At 43.9% G+C, this 19,683-nt stretch overlaps 1 protein-coding gene across 1 annotated transcript in view; it reads left to right on the top strand.

The window, feature by feature from the left end:
• wrnip1 (WRN helicase interacting protein 1) overlaps positions 1-19,683 on the top strand; it is a 52,879-nt gene that overhangs the window by 27,597 nt on the left and 5,599 nt on the right. The window contains exons 4-6 of the mRNA XM_070870242.1: positions 10,089-10,318; positions 12,371-12,526; positions 18,885-18,964. Of these exons, the coding sequence (XP_070726343.1) occupies positions 10,089-10,318; positions 12,371-12,526; positions 18,885-18,964 (466 nt within the window). The remainder of the gene's footprint in view (positions 1-10,088; positions 10,319-12,370; positions 12,527-18,884; positions 18,965-19,683) is intronic.

Here is a 19,683-nt window from a genome sequence, read left to right as displayed (position 1 = left end):
TTTCTCCTCCCCCCCCCCCCCCCCCCCAATCTCCTTTCTCCCCCCTCCCCTTCCCTTCTCCCCCCTTATCCCCCCCTTCCCTCCCTCTGCTCCCCTCCTTACTCCCTCTACCCCCCTGCTCCCCCTCCCCTCGCTGTCAGAAACACAGACACTGACAGACAGAGAATGAGAGACACAGACAGACAAAGAGATAGAGACACTGACAGAGACACACTGGGGGGGGGGGCATCCCAGCACGCTGTTGGAGGGCTCCCAGTGCTGCAGTCGGTAAGTAGAAAATGTTTTATTTATTGATTTAAAAAAAAAATTATTTCTTAATTTTTTTTGATTGATTTATTGGTTGATTTATTGATGTTTTTATCATTTATTATTGATGATGGCTCTTTATTTGTAAAACTGAAGTGTTTAATGTTTGTAAACTTCCCTTTAAACCAACCCTCCCCCAATCCCTACGCCTGATTTGTAATCTATGCCTGATTTTCTAAAGTGTAGACAAGGTTTTTTTCGAGCGTACAAAAATCTTCATTTACTCCAAACTAACTTAGAATGGAGTAAGTTTTTACCGATGAAACTTTGAAAACAGGCGTAAGTGGTCGGACACGCCCCCTTTTGGAAAAAAAAATTCTGTTCCAAAGTGAAACTGTTTTAACTGACTAGAACTGGAGCAAACTAAATGGCAAGAATTCCGATTTCTAAGATACTCCGTTCTACACCAGTTGCTCCTAAAAATCAGGAGCAAATCATGTCTCAACTTGGGGCCAATAAAAGGGAAATAACTCAAACAGGAGGAGGCCTGGCAAATCTGCAGCCACTGACACCATTGGAAGAGAGGGTCGCTGCTTTGATGGGTCCTGCCTGGAGAAAGCAAGCACCACTGCATAAGCTGGGCCCACACTCAAGGGAGAGGGTAAGTCCTGCAAATTCCACAGTCTGACTTTGCTAAATGTTAAGTACTGCGCAGGCTAGCCATGCTTCGGTTCCTGGGGATGTCTCTGTCAACTACAGTTGATGCAATGTGCTATCATTCATCGTGGTCCTTCAAATCAGCCTGCTGCCTGCGCAGTGTGAGCCTTTTCATGCCACCTACCCTTCCCTGCTGCTAACCATTTGTCTGTGTTCTGTTAGATTTTTCAGAACTTGAGGCCGACCCTGACGATGCAGAAGAAGATTCAGACCCCGCGCCCATTGACAGAATCAACTGCCACTCCCACTCCAATCCCCACACCAGCCTCTGAAGAGCCCCAAGCCGGGACCTCCACATTGCTGCCTGAGCCCTCCACATTGCCGCCTGCTGCACCCCCCCCTCCTCAACAGGTGCGCATTACCCGAGATCTTAGAAAGAATAAACTTGATACCAATCCCAGAATCAATGTGCCACCGCCTGCAGGCAGGGGTGGTGGAGTCACCAAGAACAAGCGTGGCGGGCGGTCTTAGAATAAGGTGGAGGAGAGATGGATGCAGCTTTTCATTGCTGTTGCTGTTATTATTGTTACTGTTGTAACTGTTCTCAAATTAAAAGACTTATAAATTATGTACATTTACAAGTTTAAAAGTTTTTAAGTGATCGTAACTGAAAACTTTAAAGTTTGATACAAGAATTTTATTAAAATTAAGTACAAAGAACTGTAAAACTTTTGAATAAAATATATTTTTACATTAAATCGGAATCATTTTCATTATTTGTTCCATTATGAACACAGCGGGAAGGACAGGTTCTTTGTTCTCTCTCCCCAAGGTCTGTATGAATGGACCACATCCAGGTCTTGTGACTTCTCCTCCCTCCCCCCGCCCCCAACTCATTGCAGTCTTGTGACTTCTCCCCTACCAAACTCATGCAGTCTTGTGCCTACTGCAGAAGTCTTCCAATCGCCACCTCCCTCCCCGGGCTCAGAGCAAAAGCTGTCCGATTGCCACCTCTCTCCCGCAACCGCCCCCCCCCCCTCCCCTCTGGGCTTATTTTCCAGCCGAGTCTGTGTCCGGGCATGGGGCTGATTCTAGCGGCCAATACTACGACCCTCAAGCCCTGCTTGAAGACGTTCGGTGATGGCGTGTGAGTTTTAAAAAAAAAAATGAAAACTTCAGAAATCGAAAAACTTCCATGTACTCTGTTGAAAGGTTAAAAAAAAGTTGTGAACTGTATTATGGAGAATCCGTCCAAAAACTTCGATGAAAAACAATGGCGTCTTTCAGTGCCGATTTTTCAGTGTGCGGTGCTTTCTGTTAACTCACCAGAAGGTTTTTCGGGAGTGGCCCAATACGCCGACCTAGGATAAAAAAATCTTGGGCAAATTGCGAAAAATGCTGAAAACTGGCGTAGGCGTGAGGGAACGCCCCTTAGGACGTCAAAAAAACCTAACTTAGAAAAATCGTAACTAAAGTAGTTACACTGGCACAGATTCCAGGGGGAAACTTTGAATTAAATAATTACGTCAGAAAAAACAGTGCGCGCCAAAAAAACAGCGCAAATGACCCGGGAAAATTGAGTTCACCTAGTTTGGACTGCAGGTGAACTGTGGAGTACAGAATAAAGCTTATTGTGTTAAGACAGTGGCCAGTCAAACTGGCAGTGGTACAGTTTCTTGCCTCGTGTTTACTGAGTTGCAGCCAATAATATATACAGCTGCATCGTCCAAAATTGAGAGTTCCGGACTCCGGACTCCGGACCGATTGGTGGCCCGAACAGCTCCTCCGCGGCGGGGCCTCCGCCCGAACAGCTCCTCCGCGGCGGGGCCTTCGCCCGAACAGCCCCTCCCGAACAGCTCCTCCGCAGCGAGGCCCCGCCCGAACAGCTCCACTTGGCGGCTGGGCCCCGCCCAACTACCTCATCGCCGGGGCCAGTGGCCCGAACAGCTCCACAGTGAGCCCCCCCCCGCGCCTTTCTGACGTTCTGAAATCCGGAAATACCTGAACCTGGGCTCGGGTGTTTCTGGATTCGTGACGTCAGAAAGACGATTCAAAGTCCGGAAAAACGTGGAATCCGGAATGGCCTCAGTGCCAAGGGTTCCAAATTCTGGACGCTGCACCTGTATTCGCAATATGCCTGTGAGGCAGTGGTATTGACATGGACACATTAATAAGTGCTTTTTTGATCTTCATTTAAACTTTTAACTTTGCAATGTAATTGTTGCAATTGGTGCATAATTTTAAAGAGAACATAAAATTCCAGATGCAGAAATGGATTTTAGCGATGTGATTTATTTTTACAGGAGGATAAATATAGAATGGTCACTGCGGCATGTTTAGATGATATATCTGATCTAATCTTGGAGTTCAGGTTACAACGTAAACAGCAAGAATAAATGTAGATTTTATAACTGTTCTCTGAACCCCGAGATTAGATTACAGTCTTAAATGTTTCTGCTATGTATAGCATCTGTCTCTGTTGTTTGTCATTTATCATTAAGTATGTAGGACTAACCATTTTCTTGGCAGCGGCCAGGTCTCTTAATGCATGTTTTACATTTCTTTAAAAAGGGTGTGGGGATTCCTATGTTGGATAAAATCCCCCCTCTCTGCATAACAATAAACATAAACTTAAATTAAGGTAATAGTTTTACTTTTAATGAATAATTATTGAATGCTGCTTTTTAAAAATGTTCTTGCAGGTTTCTGTGGTAAGCTGATGAAGTAGCTGAGAATAATTATTAGAAAGTAAGAAAAGTGTTAATAGTATTGTTACAGATTTACAGAAAAGTAAACTAGGTCACTGGGAACTTGTCAGCTGAGTGTACATTAAATCCACCACTGCATTTTCTCCTTAACTGATTTACCGTTTGTTTATAAATGTTCATCCTTTAATTTCATTTATAACTTCCAATTATTGTACTTCTTCTGTTAAAGCTGTATTAAGATATATTTGTTGCTATTATTGTACTGCATGTCAATCGAGATACCTAAAGCTGTTAACTAGCAAGCTTTTTTCCACACTCCCTACTGCCCGAGTTCCTTCTGCTGTCAACTCCACTTCCTTGAATCTATGATAAATGCTTGTGCCTTCTACGGTGTGACTAGAAACTGAGAATCCCAAATCACTTATCATAGAATAATCAAAGCTTACAGCACTGAAGGAGGCCATTTCAACCCGTGTCTGCGCCGGCTGACCAAGAGCTATCCATCCTAATCCCACTTTCCAGCTCTTGGTCCGTAGCCCTGTAGGTTACGGCAATTTAAGTGCACATTCAAGTATTTTTTTAAATGTGGTGAAGGTTTCTGCCTCTACCACCCTTTCAGGAAGTGAGTCCCAGATCCCCACCACCCTCTGGGTGAAGAAATTTCCCCTCATATCTCCTCTAAACCTCCCCCAATTACTTTAAATCTATGCCCCCTGGTTGTTGACCCCTCTGCCAAGGGAAACAGGTCCTTCCTATCCACTCTATCCAGGCTGCTCATAATTTTATACACCTCAATCAGGTCTCCCCTTTGCCTCCTGTGTTCCAAAGAAAACAAACCCAGCATTTCCAATCTTTCCTCATAGCCAAATTCTCCAGTTCAAGCAACATTCTTGTAAAACTCCTCTGCACCCTTTCCAATGCAATCACATATTTCCTGTAATGTGGCAACCAGAACTGCACACAGTACTCCAACTGCGGCCTAACCAGTGTTTTATACAGTTCAAGCATAACCTCCTTGCTTTTGTATTTCATGCCTCGACTAATAAAGATAAGTATTCCATATGCATTCTTAACCACCTTATCTACCTGGCCTGCTAGCATCAGGGATCTGTTCCTTATTCTACCCGTCTCGCTAACCAGAGTACAGGTGCGACATCCAAAATCTGGAGTTCCAGAATCTGGAATGTTCCGGAATCCGGACACCGGGCCGATCCGTGGCACGGTCGTCCGGAAACCGGAAAATGTTCCAAAATCTGGACTCGGCCGCCTCGGCGACCTCCCCCGCTTTGGCCCGCCCTCGGCCCGAACTCCGGCCACCCAAACTCCCCCAGCCTCCTGCCGTTTTGGTCCGACCTCCAGCCGCGCAGCCTCGGCCGGAACTCGCCCGACCTACCCCGGCCGCCCGGCCCGACTTCCAGCCACGATGCCTCCCCCCACCTCGCTCGGCCTCTGGCCGCCCGACCTCTCCCTGTCTCGGCCTGACCTCCAGCCGCGCGGCATCAGCCCGGCCTCTGTCGCCCGACCTCACCCATCTAGGACCGACCTCCCCTCACCTTGGCTCGACCGCGCCCGGCCTCTGGTCGCCGACCTCCCCCGGCCTCAGCTGCCTGGTGTCGGCCCGACCGACACCCCCGATCACCGGCAGCCCGATCGACCTCACCCGGCCTCTGCCCAACCGACCCTCCCCTCGTCTCCCCCGGACTCCGGCGGCCTGACCGACACCTCTGATATCCGGCGGCTCGACCGACCACCAGAACCCCAGCGGCTCGACCGACCACCAGTGTGCGGTTTTTCCTATTGTACATCTGGCAAGCAGCCTGCACAGGAGCTTCAGACCACTGCCTGGCCGCACGATTCCTGGACCCGTTTTCAGGGGTTAGCCAATTTCTCCTCCATGCAGTCTTGGGTATATTCTAAAAATAATTTCCCACTTTGATCACAAGCATTTCCTTTATGTATCAGACTGTATTTAAATTTGTTTAGAACTTGAAAATCCTTGTGCATTCGTCACCGTATAATTGTGTATTATCAAGTGTGGCATTGTCGCTGTTCAAATATGTATCAAAGGTCACCAAGCGCAGTTTTGTTTAGACTTTCTCTTAGTAAACAATGCACGTATGCCCGAGAGCCAAATAACATTGCAGCCTTGTCCTTGGACTATATAGGATATGGCATCAGTTGTGAATCAGCAGGACTTTTTGTAGGAACACAGCTGTTCATGTGCTTTTACCACAGCAGCAGTTTGAATGGTCTCCTGTTTAAAAGAGATATGACTTAATGGCAAGTTCAGCTGGACTGCTAAAAAGGTTGTGCTTTAAGATGTTGCAAGCTCTTTCCTTTCCAGTGGAATTTGTCAACTGCAAGATAAGCAAAGTGCTGAAACCAGATATGACTTTTGATCAATGAGCTGATGATATTTTATAGCTGCTATTAAATAGGACTTGGGGATGCCATAGGTTAGTACACAGGAGCCTAGAAATTAATGTTAGTGGCAACAGCAGTGGTCATATGACATTTCTCTGTCCAGTGTTTTAGTGGAGCACTTAACCAATTAAAAATGAACTGGGTTAACACCTAAAATAGTGGAAGGTGGATTTCGTACCAGCACATTAAGTGCTCATCAGCTAATATTGCCTTGTCTTACTTCTGACGCCTTGGGTTTAAAGCCTTCACGACTAACAATGTGAAAGTCACCAACTCTCTGGTTGTGAAGATCTTTAAGGAAAATGAGATGTCAGATGGAAAATGGATGGTGAAGACAAAACCACAAGATAAAACTACAACAGTACTAATTGGCACTAAGCAGTCAAGCATTTCAAGAACAATAGTGAACTAGGGTGTGGAGATTTCAAGGAAGACCTGAAATGATAATGGTTGCAGCCGCAGATGGTGTCATTTGTGACTGGTTAGACCTATCTCAATGCTGTGGGTAGTGTGGGCACCCAATAGGAAGGATTAAAATGGACTTGCTGTGGAGATGAGCACAGATCAGGAAGGAAACAGCAGGTTCAATGAATTTAGAGAGGAAAATAAGGTGGGAGATTGGATGTCAGTTATTGATATCCCCAACCTGTTGTCTCTGATGCAAGAATGCTAGCGAGTGAGCCAAGCTAATATTACACCAACCAGTATGCTCCCTAGCCAAGTTAACTGTTCTTCTATCAAATCCTGCCTAAATTTCCTGTTTCAGTTTGACACCTTTAATGTAAACCTGTGTCCTCTAGTCCTTGAATCCTGTGCCAGAAAGAAGGCATTTGCTGCAGTCAAATTCTCCACCTCTGTGAAAATCTTGAATATTTCAATCGGGTCCTTCTTCCTCATCCTCCTCTCCACAGAGTTAAGTTGCAATCTTTTATGATAATTTAGTCTCTAAGTTCAGGATTCACCCTGATACTCCTCCTCTGGACTCCTCCAATAATTCTACATATTTCCTGTAATACAGATACCAAAATTCCACCCAGTACTTCAGAGGTAGCCTCATTCAACACAATTATAACCTCCTTTGACTCCTACGTTGTACCCCTAGCCATACATCCTAATTTTCTTTGTTTTTATTTTACCAGCTGCGAACACGGAACTATCGATTTTAACGACGTATCTTCCAAAACCCCAGACCTTTTTCTTGCTATTTTACCTAAAGTACATCATGTTTTCCAGCTAATCGCATGGCTTTGATTTGTAAGATTTCTAAATCTCTGGCATTAAATTGACAGCAAGACTGATTCTTTTAAAACAATTTGGAATAGTTTATTAAACAGACACACATGCACATTTATCAGCAGTCGTCAGCTACCCTGCGGATCTACTTAGTTACAACAGAGATACAATGATGTTACAATAATAATTTATAAAAAGGTATACGTCACTTCCCTCTGGCAAAGCACACGGCCTGCTCCTTTGTTCATAGAGAGAGGCCCTGTCCTTGCCTTGCGCTTAAGAAAAGAGACAGAGAAAACAGGCTTGAGTTTTTATACCTCATTGCCATTGTTTCTCCGGAAGCCTCAGGATTGGATCTTGGTTCCAGGGCAGTTCCTTATTGGCTCTCCTCGCACGTGTCTGTCTGGAGGGTTGGTAGCATTCCTTGATTAGGTCAATGGCTTTCCAATACACATCTTAAAGCTCTGTCCTGCCAGAGGACAATATACACACAGAACATGCTGGAAGTCTGTGAGCGTCCATTTTGTCTCTTTCAAAATTGTCTTTTCGTATAATACATATACAGAATCAATGTTATCATTACTGAACACTTTTATTCTTACAAAACCCCAGATCTTTTTCTTGCTATTTTACCTAAAGTACATCAAGTTGTACTCCACACTCTCATGTTTTTCAGCTAATCTCATGGCTTTGCACTAATTGATGTTAAATTCTATCTGGCATCTCTACCCATGACCTAGCTTGTCCAGATCCTTTTAGATTATTGTGCATTCGTTAGCATCATTGGCAGTGCACCCAATATCACCTGCAAACTTATAATATGTTGGACAATATTCCATCCTCCAAAATGATTTATGACAATTATAACCAACGCAGAACTGCATGGAACTCCACTGTCAATTGGTTTCCGCTCTGACACCTCTAAAGAAAACACCGCCCTTTGCTGTCTAGTTTTCAGCTACCTGGGGGTGGGGGGAGGAGAGGCCCTGGGGTGGGGGGAGCCCTAGAGGGGAACCCTGGGGGGTGGGGTGATCGGAGGCCTCATGGGGGCATCTCCGATTGCGGGTGGTGGCTATGGTAGGGATCCTGGATCCAGGAGGTAGGTATAAATCTATTTACCTCCTGGGTGCAGCAGTTTCCACCTCTGTCTAACAGCCAGGTTTCATGAATTGTGTGAAACCTGTCCACGGGCAGTTATATTCAAAATGTGCGGGAAATAGAGGTTTCCAGTCTTATTATAATATTTAAATTGAGGTAACATCCCCTGGGAGTGGGTTGGTCTCCCGCCCCTGTCCCGCCTCCAGGAAAAACGATATTGGGCGGGATAAATTCGATATTCACATTTTTAACTGCCCCCATGCTCCAAACCCATCCATTTTTAATGGGAAAATTCTGGGATGTTCAATTTTATCTCCCACAGCAAAAAAAAGCAATTCTAACTCCAGATCAAACGAAACCTCCTTGAATAACTTCTTCTGCGATCTTTCTTCACATGGATGTCATTAACTTAAACAGGGTTGATACCTGGGAATGGGAAGGATGTTTATCCTGACGCAATATGAAGTTCAGTCCCAGCTTAGCTAGATGAATAAAAGCGACCCGAAGACTCAGCGATGTGCCATTTAAGGGGGTCTCTTTCCATTATGGAGAACCAAAATAGCACTTCACCTTCTCTCATCTAAAATATATAAATGGTCCACTATGATTATCCAAGGAAAATAAATACAGTGCCTATAGATTTTATATAATACAGATTAACGGTGGTGTTACACAGCAAATGTTGGTTTCAGACCAGCACTTGCTTAGAGTGATGTGCATCCCCTTGCTGGTCAAAGTGGAGTGTATACGTACAGTAAAGAGTATTGGTGTACCATGTCATCCTTTTAGTTTAACTTTGACCTTCCTTTTGATAGAACTTCCTTTTGATATTTTTTTTCTGAAACCAAATGACTGATCAATTATGTGCTTTTTAATAAAGTTACCTGGACAATTCTAGTCAATGGATTTTTTATTAATTAATTTGCAGCTTGATATAAATATTTAACCTATGACTGCTATTAAAATTCCAAATTACATTTTCAGTAAAATTGACTCGACATTGTTTTTATATTCGTCAGGCAGAAGCTCGTGATACGGTAGGGTAAATTATTGACAGGGTGAATCTTGTATGTCTACAATGTCTTTGGTTACCTCAAAGTAAAATGTACAAAAACACTTTGGGGCCAAAATCGCCCCTCTGGGAAAGGCCCATTAACGTTTGGGGAGGTGCTAATGAGGCGCAGATGCACTAATGCACTGGCGTGACAGGCAGAGCGCTCACCGACGGGACTTGGGAGTGCAAAAAGTGGTGTGCGCCATGCAATTAGCTGTGCACGCCGACCCCTTATCGCCTTGCGCCGACCCCTTTGCCCCCCGCCCCCCCCCCGGGGGAAATTGCCCCGTGGGACGCGAGGTTGGAGTGGGCTGATGCCACCGACCGCATCTCTGGGCGAGAAGCTGTGGTGGCTGGGGCACCCTGGCCGCCCTTAAAGGGCTAGTGCGGCCAGGCCACCAACATGCAGCCCAGCACCCACTGTGATGAAATGCAAGAGGTGGCAGCAGTCCTCTGGTACCATGGCCTAGCTGCAAGTGATGACAAGTAATTTGTCTGTGGCATGGTGATGCTGCTGGACCTGCACTGTCCTCGCTCAATGCCGATACATGCATACCTTCCACCAGCAGTCATGGGATAGTAATCAAGAAGTTTGGTTCCTCATCCATCTGCAGTACCTGGGTATAGCCAGCTAAGAACTGCCTTCAGTTTTAACTTTTGTCTTGCAGGTTGTGCATTTCCATTGAACCAGAAGCAATACGCAGCATTGCGTACCTATGCGATGGTGACGCGAGAGCTGCATTAAATGGACTTCATCTTGCAATTCAAGCAAAAGTTGCAGAAACAAGAAAGCCACAGAACAATAATGTGCAGCAAAATACAACAAAGAAGATTATAATTAAGGAAACCCATATAAAAGAAGGACTTCAAAGGTCACACATTCTGTACGATCGAGCAGGTAAATTCTCTATGCAGTGGAGTGAGCACACTTCTCGGTCAGCTAAAACCATGTATTCAAAAAGAAATAATTCTTGATCCGTGCTAATATATAACTTTTAAACCTTTCTGCAAAACATATTTTTTGCTTGCAGGCAAATTTTGAGCATTCTTACTTTTAATACTCCTGCCTGATTAGTCAGCATTTCTGCTCCTGATCACTAGCCACTGACACCAGTATGAAAGTGTGCGTGTGTGCACACATATATCTGGTTAGTACAGGATCCGGTTTGGCTGTGAAACCCTCACAAACCCAATTGTTCAAATCCCTCAAATAATTTTCCATGTTACCAATCAAGAATCAGCAGTTGCCACTAAATCTCGCGCTTTTCAATTTTGTTCAAATTGTTGTCAACTTTTCTTCCTCACTCAGGACATCTCAAAATAACACATTTAAAAAATAAAAATACACAATTCATAGAATGATTACAGCACAGAGAGATGCCATTCAGCCCGTCGAGCCCGTGCCAGCTCTCTGCAGAGCACTTCAGCTAGTCCCACTCCCTCGCCCTTTTCCCCCTAGCCTGCAATTCTTTTTCCTTCAGGTACTTGTCCAATTCCCTTTTGTAAGCCAGAATTGAGTTTGCCTCCACCACATTTTCAGGCAGTGCATTCCAGATCCTAACCACTCGCTGTGTTTAAAAAGATTTTCCTCATGTCGCGTTTAGTTCTTTTGCCAATCACCTTAAATCTTTGTCCTCTGGTTCTCCGACAATGGGAACAGTTTCTCTCTAGCTACTCTATCTAGACCCATCATGATTTTGAACACCTCAATCAAATCCCCTCTCAATCTTTTCTGTTCTAAGGAGAACAACCCCAGCTTCTCCAATCTATCCACGTAACCAAAGTCCCTTATCCCTGGAACCATTTTCGTAAAACCTTTCTGCATCCTCTCTCTAAGGCCTTCACATTCTTCCTAAAGTGCGGTACCCAGAATTGGACACAATGCTCCAGTTGAGATCAAACCAGTGTTTTATAACTTTCTTGCTTTTGTACTCTATGCCTCTATTTATGAAGCTCAGGATCCCGTATGCTTTCTTTAACTGCTTTCTCAACCTGGCCTGCCACCTTCAATTATTTGTGCACATTACCCCCACATCTCTCTATTCATGCACCCCCTTTAAAATTATACCCTTTAGTTTATATTGCCTCTCCTTGCTCTTCCTACCAAAATGCATCACTTCGCACTTATCTGCGTTAAATTTCAACTGCCACGTGTCCATCCACCAGCCTGTCTTTCTTAAAGTCTATCATTATCCTCCTCACTATACTTCCAAGTTTTGTGTCATTAATATATATCAAAAAAAGCAGTGCTCCTAGCAGCAACCCCTGGGGAACACCACAGTATACCTTCCTCCAGTCCGAAAAACAACTACTCTCTGTTTCTTGTCACTTAGCCAATTTTGTGTCCATGCTGCCACTGTCCCTTTTATTCCATGGACTTCAACTTTGCTGGCAAGCCTGTTATGTGGCACTTTATCGAGCGCCTTTTGGAAGTCCATGTACACCACGTCCATGAGAACTAAAAATCAATCGTGGGAAATATGAGGAGAAAAATGTCTCTGGTAATCAAGTAAATAACTTGGAGAAAAAAGGTTTCTGTAAAGAAGGAGGGAACAATAAACAAGAAAATGTCCTTGCATCTTATTGAATACTGCAAATGGAAAGTGGGACAAAAAATATATGTTGTACAATGTAAATGACTGAGAATGAGGTTTTGGGGAGGGAAGAACAAAGTTGCTTATAACTTAAGCAAATTTCTAATGTCATAGATAAGTAGTATTGCAAGTATATCTGTGAGGCACTGTATCTTATGGCCTCAGTAAAGTATGTAAATATTTTACCTCACGTCAGCAATGGGATATATTTGGTTAGATGGGCAAATGACTGCTTCACTTGCACTGGTGCAAGAAGAAACCACGCTGCAGATCCTAGACTATCTGTGTCACTAGAGGCATAGCAATATAATAATATCAGCTAGTCAGTAATCGTGTAATACCTGTTTAATTCAAAGGTGAGGAACATTATAATTGTATATCGGCACTGCACAAGACCATGCGAGCCTCAGATGAGAAGTCTGCCCTCTATTGGCTGGCCAGGATGCTAGAAGGTGGTGAGGATCCGCTGTATGTAGCACGGAGACTGGTGAGGTTTGCCAGTGAAGATATAGGTAAGGCTTCAGAATAGCTCTGTTGAACATTTCTTCCAACTTTGCCAAGTCTTTGATTTTTGGTTGGGGGAAGAGAGTCGAAAGAAAAGGGGTTAATTGTAGAGCTGAAAGGATCACGAGCTTCAGAGATCCTCTTTGTTATGAACTTCAATCTTTTGTTAGAACTATTATTTACTACTAAATTAAAACTTATTGTATAAAATTTAGGAATTGCATTTTAAAAATTTCCAGCGCAATTTCTGTGATTCTGTCTGTCTGTCTACCCACCCATCCATCCATCCGTTCATCCATGGAGTGCGGCATTAGTTAGACTTTTTCCTGCAATCTTCAGCTCGAAGATTTTTTGCGCCATGACTTGCTGGAGATTTGAGCTGGTCACGGGGCATCTGGGAGCTTTGTGAACTGCAGGACCAGCAGACTATCTCGTTAACCAATGAGATTTAAGGATTGAGAAAGCAACAGGAATGACAGAGAAGAAAATAGTGAATTCGCGTCAAATCAGATACAGTAAGAGAAATAAAGAGAGGAAAGCAAGATTAGATTAAGAGAGAGACAAAGGAAAAGTAAGAAAAAAAAATGTACATTTTTAAAATCTCTTAACAACAATTTACTGCATGCAGGAATGAGACTCCACAGTTTAAATTGTTCCCTTTCTGAGCCGGAGAGATTGATTGGCAATGCATTATCAATTATCATGTGGTTAAACAAGTACTTACGCTATTAATTGAGAGGCTTAACTTTCTGCGGAGAGTTTAATGGACACTTAAACTGCAAATCCGGCAAGTTTTTTAAGGGCGAGATGCCATTTGTGCAAAGCCAACAGTGGAGTTGTGTAAATAGTGTCTCAATTTCTGGAGATTTGCACCTCGTGGCAAATCTTTACACCCCCCTGAACTTGCTTGCCTATTTTCACATTAATAACTGTGTGCGTTGTTACCATGCTGTTATTTTTGCAGGAAAATTTGGCCCATTATGTTAGAAGCTTAAAATAGTATAAAATGCACTCAACAGAAACATAATTAAATGAATGAGTAAAATTAATAAACTGTGTAATTTTCTTAACTAGAATTAATTGTATCGTAGAAAGTATCTCTTGATATCGAATGAAATATTTTGTCCTTGTATACATGCTATTTGTCAGCTCACGTGGATGGGGTTGAAATTCTAGCCCGGATCATGGGTGGAGCTCTCCGATTGGCTGCTGGTGGCTGGAATTTGGAGAAGATCCTGGTTTCACTGGGCTTGCGCTCCTTTTTGCCTATGCAATCATTTCCCAGTATGTGGATAAAAATAAGACTTGCATTTATATAGTGCCTTTCACAACCACTGGACGTCTCAAAGTGCTTTACAGCCAATGAAGTACTTTTCGAGTGTAGTCACTCTTGCAATTTGGGAAACACGGCAGCCAATTTGCGCACAGCAAACTCCCACAAACAGCAATGTGATGATGACCAGATCAGTTTTTAGTGATGTTGATTGAGGGATAAATAATGGCCATGACACCAGGGATAACTCCCCTGCTCTTCTTCAAAATAGTGCCATGGGATCTTTTACGTCCACCTGAGAGGGCAGACGGGACCTCGGTTTAACATCCCATCCGAAAGACGGCACCTCTGACAGTGTAGCACTCCCTCCGCACTGCACTGGAGTGTCAGCCTATATTTATATGCTCAAGTCTCTGGAGCGTGACTTGAATCCGCAACCTTCTGACACCGAGACGAGTGTGCTACCCACTAAGCCACAGCTGACACAGGATGGGCAGGTCTGAGGGACGTCCTAGGCTGTCCTGGGTGCTCAATACATCCTTATAAAGCCACAGCAGAACTCACCAGCTGAGAGCAGACTAACCACTGAAGCCTTTAAAAAGGATATTTGATGTAACTCTAGTTCGATTACGTGGCTAACTCCAAAAGCCCTCAGAGCACCTAGGGATGGACAGTAATTACTGCCATATCTGTATCACCCGCATCCCAGGAAAAATATTTTTAAAAAGACCAATGAATTGACTGGAACATCAGTTCATGCTATTGCACATACTTCTGGGAGCTGGGAGCTTCTGATACAGCAGGAGTGTCCAAACCTTTTGTGCTATTTTTATGCACACAATAGAGCTTCATGAACCATATACCCATAAAGTTTAAATAGGGATGGGCAATAAATGCTGAACTTGCCAGCGACACCCACATCCCAAGAAGAAATGAAGAAAAATAATGTTTAAATCAGCGTTGCCATTCATTTGCATATTTCTTAAGATGCCAATATTAACAGATCATGGTGTTCTGGTTTAGGATTTGAGCATTAATGTGACAACACTGAGGCCTGCCCTTTGCAAGCCTGTAGACAAACTACACATAAAAAATATAAGCTCAAGTAGAACTGAGTTGCCTGGATTCCATGGATCAGATTGCCAGGACTTGTAAGTCAGATATAATTCATGGGCTTTTTGCAAAACATTTTAATCTGCATATTTGAGTAAAGGCACATTTAGCTGCTATTGTTTTGGTAGACTAGTGCTTCTTTTGACATTTTTATTATTTTATTCTCAGTGGACCAGTGACTTCTATTAGGTAACAATTTTGCTGCACGCATTTGAGAATAGAGTTAGTTAACTGAAGGCTTCAAACACTGAAATCATCTTTACTGCAGTATAACTGACGTGTGTAAATATATAAGTATTTATAAGCTCTGCTGCACAGGAGGGCAGGAAAAAGAGTGGGAGAGCAATAGTGATTGGGGATTCAATGGTGAGGGGAATAGATAGGCGTTTCTGCGGCCGCAACCGAGACTCCAGGATGGTATGTTGCCTCCCTGGTGCAAGGGTCAAGGATGTCTCGGAGCGGGTGCAGGACATTCTAAAAAGGGAGGGAGAACAGCCAGTTGTCGTGGTGCACATTGGTACCAACGACATAGGTAAAAAAAGGGATGAGGTCCTACGAAACGAATTTAAGGAGCTAGGAGCTAAATTAAAAAGTAGGACCTCAAAAGTAGTAATCTCGGGATTGCTACCAGTGCCACGTGATAGTCAGATTAGGAATCGCAGGATAGTGCAGATGAATACGTGGCTTGAGCAGTGGTGCAACAGGGAGGGATTCAAATTCCTGGGGCATTGGAACCGGTTCTGGGGGAGGTGGGACCAGCACAAACCGGACGGTCTGCACCTGGGCAGGACCGGAACCAATGTCCTAGGGGGAGTGTTTGCTAGTGCTGTTGGGGAGGATTTAAACTGATATGGCAGGGGGATGGGAACCAATGCAGGGAGACAGAGGGAAACAAAAAGGAGGCAAAAGCAAAAGACAGAAAGGAGATGAGGAAAAGTGGAGGGCAGAGAAACCCAAGGCAAAGAACAAAAAGGGCCACTGTACAGCAAAATTCTAAAAGGACAAAGGGTGTTAAAAGAACAAGCCTGAAGGCTTTGTGTCTTAATGCAAGGAGTATCCGCAATAAAGTGGATGAATTAACTGTGCAAATAGATGTTAACAAATATGATGTGATTGGGATTACGGAGACGTGGCTCCAGGATGATCAGGGCTGGGAACTCAACATCCAGGGGTATTCAACATTCAGGAAAGATAGAATAAAAGGAAAAGGAGGTGGGGTAGCATTGCTGGTTAAGGAGCAAATTAAGGCAATAGTTCGGAAGGACATTAGCTTGGATGATGTGGAATCTATATGGGTAGAGCTGCAGAATACCAAAGGACAAAAAACGTTAGTGGGAGTTGTGTACAGACCTCCAAACAGTAGTAGTGATGTTGGGGAGGGCATCAAACATGAAATTAGGGGTGCGTGCAATAAAGGTGCAGCAGTTATAATGGGTGACTTTAATATGCACATAGATTGGGTTAACCAAACTGGAAGCAATACGGTAGAGGAGGATTTCCTGGAGTGCATAAGGGATGGTTTTTTAGACCAATATGTCGAGGAACCAACTAGGGGGGAGGCCATCTTAGACTGGGTGTTGTGTAATGAGAGAGGATTAATTAGCAATCTCGTTGTGCGAGGCCCCTTGGGGAAGAGTGACCATAATATGGTGGAATTCTGCATTAGGATGGAGAATGAAACAGTTAATTCAGAGACCATGGTCCAGAACTTAAAGAAGGGTAACTTTGAAGGTATGAGGTGTGAATTGGCTAGGATAGATTGGCGAATGATACTGAAGGGGTTGACTGTGGATGGGCAATGGCAGACATTTAGAGACCGCATGGATGAACTACAACAATTGTACATTCCTGTCTGTTGTAAAAATAAAAAAGGGAAGGTGGCTCAACCGTGGCTATCAAGGGAAATCAGGGATAGCATTAAAGCCAAGGAAGTGGCATACAAATTGGCCAGAAATAGCAGCGAACCTGGGGACTGGGAGAAATTTAGAACTCAGCAGAGGAGGACAAAGGGTTTGGTTAGGGCAGGGAAAATGGAGTACGAGAAGAAGCTTGCAGGGAACATTAAGACGGATTGCAAAAGTTTCTATAGCTATGTAAAGAGAAAAAGGTTAGTAAAGACAAACGTAGGTCCCCTGCAGTCAGAATCGGGAAGTCATAACGGGGAACAAAGAAATGGCGGACCAATTGAACAAGTACTTTGGTTCGGTATTCACTGAGGAGGACACAAACAACCTTCCGGATATAAAAGGGGTCGGAGGGTCTAGTAAGGAGGAGGAACTGAGGGAAATCCTTATTAGTCGGGAAATTGTGTTGGGGAAATTGATGGGATTGAAGGCCGATAAATCCCCAGGGCCTGATGGACTGCATCCCAGAGTACTTAAGGAGGTGGCCTTGGAAATAGTGGATGCATTGACAGTCATTTTCCAACATTCCATTGACTCTGGATCAGTTCCTATGGAGTGGAGGGTAGCCAATGTAACCCCACTTTTTAAAAAAGGAGGGAGAGAGAAAACAGGGAATTACAGACCGGTCAGCCTGACATCGGTAGTGGGTAAAATGATGGAATCAATTATTAAGGATGTCATCGCAGTGCATTTGGAAAGAGGTAATATGATAGGTCCAAGTCAGCATGGATTTGTGAAAGGGAAATCATGCTTGACAAATCTTCTGGAATTTTTTGAGGATGTTTCCAGTAGAGTGGACAAGGGAGAACCAGTTGATGTGGTATATTTGGACTTTCAGAAGGCTTTCGACAAGGTCCCACACAAGAGATTAATGTGCAAAGTTAAAGCACATGGGATTGGGGGTAGTGTGCTGACATGGATTGAGAACTGGTTGTCAGACAGGAAGCAAAGAGTAGGAGTAAATGGGTACTTTTCAGAATGGCAGGCAGTGACTAGTGGGGTACCGCAAGGTTCTGTGCTGGGGCCCCAGCTGTTTACACTGTACATTAATGATTTAGACGAGGGGATTAAATGTAGTATCCAAATTTGCGGATGACACTAAGTTGGGTGGCAGTGTGAGCTGCAAGGAGGATTCTATGAGGCTGCAGAGCGACTTGGATAGGTTAGGTGAGTGGGCAAATGCATGGCAGATGAAGTAGAATGTGGATAAATGTGAGGTTATCCACTTTGGTGGTAAAAACAGAGAGACAGACTATTATCTGAATGGTGACAGATTAGGAAAAGGGCAGGTGCAAAGAGACCTGGGTGTCATGGTACATCAGTCATTGAAGGTTGGCATGCAGGTACAGCAGGCGGTTAAGAAAGCAAATGGCATGTTGGCCTTCATAGCGAGGGGATTTGAGTACAAGGGCAGGGAGGTGTTGCTACAATTGTACAGGGCCTTGGTGAGGCTACAGCTGGAGTATTGTGTACAGTTTTGGTCTCCTAACCTGAGGAAGGACATTCTTGCTATTGAGGGAGTGCAGCGAAGGTTCACCAGACTGATTCCCGGGTTGGCGGGACTGACCTATCAAGAAAGACTGGATCAACTGGGCTTGTATTCACTGGAGTTCAGAAGAATGAGAGGGGACCTCATAGAAACGTTTAAAATTCTGACGAGGTTAGACAGGTTAGATGCAGGAAGAATGTTCCCAATGTTGGGGAAGTCCAGAACCAGGGGACACAGTCTAAGGATAAGGGGGAAGCCATTTAGGACCGAGATGAGGAGGAATTTCTTCACCCAGAGAGTGGTGAACCTGTGGAATTCTCTACCACAGAAAGTTGTTGAGGCCAATTCACTAAATATATTCAAAAAGGAGTTAGATGAAGTCCTTACTACTAGGGGAATCAAGGGGTATGGTGAGAAAGCAGGAATGGGGTACTGAAGTTGCATGTTCAGCCATGAACTCATTGAATGGCGGTGCAGGCTAGAAGGGCCGAATGGCCTACTCCTGCACCTATTTTCTATGTTTCTATTGTTACAATTTCTGATAAATGGTACATTAAACTCAGCTGTTGCTTTTTGATCTTTTCTAGGACTGGCTGACCCTTTGGCTTTGACCCAGGCAGTATCTGCTTACCAAGGATGCCATTTTATAGGGATGCCTGAATGTGAGGTATTTTAATTTTTTATTCCTGCCTGTGTAATTTTATCTGGATTACAATAACTATTTTGCACTTTTTGAAATTACTTTGGTTTATGATTTTAATATGCTTTTTAAGACCATCTGCTAGATTCTGCTCCACTCTCGCATTGCAGATTATTAATAGCTATAAACAGTTTCACATATCCCCAATAGAACTGCTACTAGGTTAGTGCTGCAATATTTAGTGTCACTACTTAAAGCTGGATCACTGGTGGCTTTTGGACATCATACCATACCAGTTCCCAGTACGTCAGAAGCTGAAGTTTGATGCAGGGCCCATGTTGGGTTTTAGCCTCAACAGCTGCACAAGTATACTTCGTGTGGGTCAGGAGGAAGACTGGTATCTTGAATCAGTTGGACTTGTTTTGACTGAATCTCTGTTTCATTAATTTTCACAATCCCTTACGAGAGATTTGACAGCAGCTCCTTCAAGGGGGATAAATTACTTGATGTTGCTTAAATTTGAAGACTTTGCTTTAGTGGTCAATAAGATTAGGAGCTTTTTACAAGATTTGAGTACCTTCCATTCTTTTGCGTAGATAGCACCAGTGGGTTGCTAAGACTGGCATATGGCCTCCTCTATTCCAAAATATCTCTGATTCTCTTGATTTCTTGAGTATGTTTAATTTACAGAGTAAACCTTTTTGGATATCTGAAAGTCACAGCTGCAAAGTACTGCCTGTGAACCA

This window comes from Pristiophorus japonicus, unplaced genomic scaffold (genome assembly GCF_044704955.1).
Source record: "Pristiophorus japonicus isolate sPriJap1 unplaced genomic scaffold, sPriJap1.hap1 HAP1_SCAFFOLD_1222, whole genome shotgun sequence".
Taxonomy (NCBI): Eukaryota; Metazoa; Chordata; class Chondrichthyes; family Pristiophoridae; genus Pristiophorus; species Pristiophorus japonicus.
The sequence above is the reverse complement of the archived record's forward strand: the minus strand, read 5'-3'. Positions and strand labels throughout refer to the sequence as shown.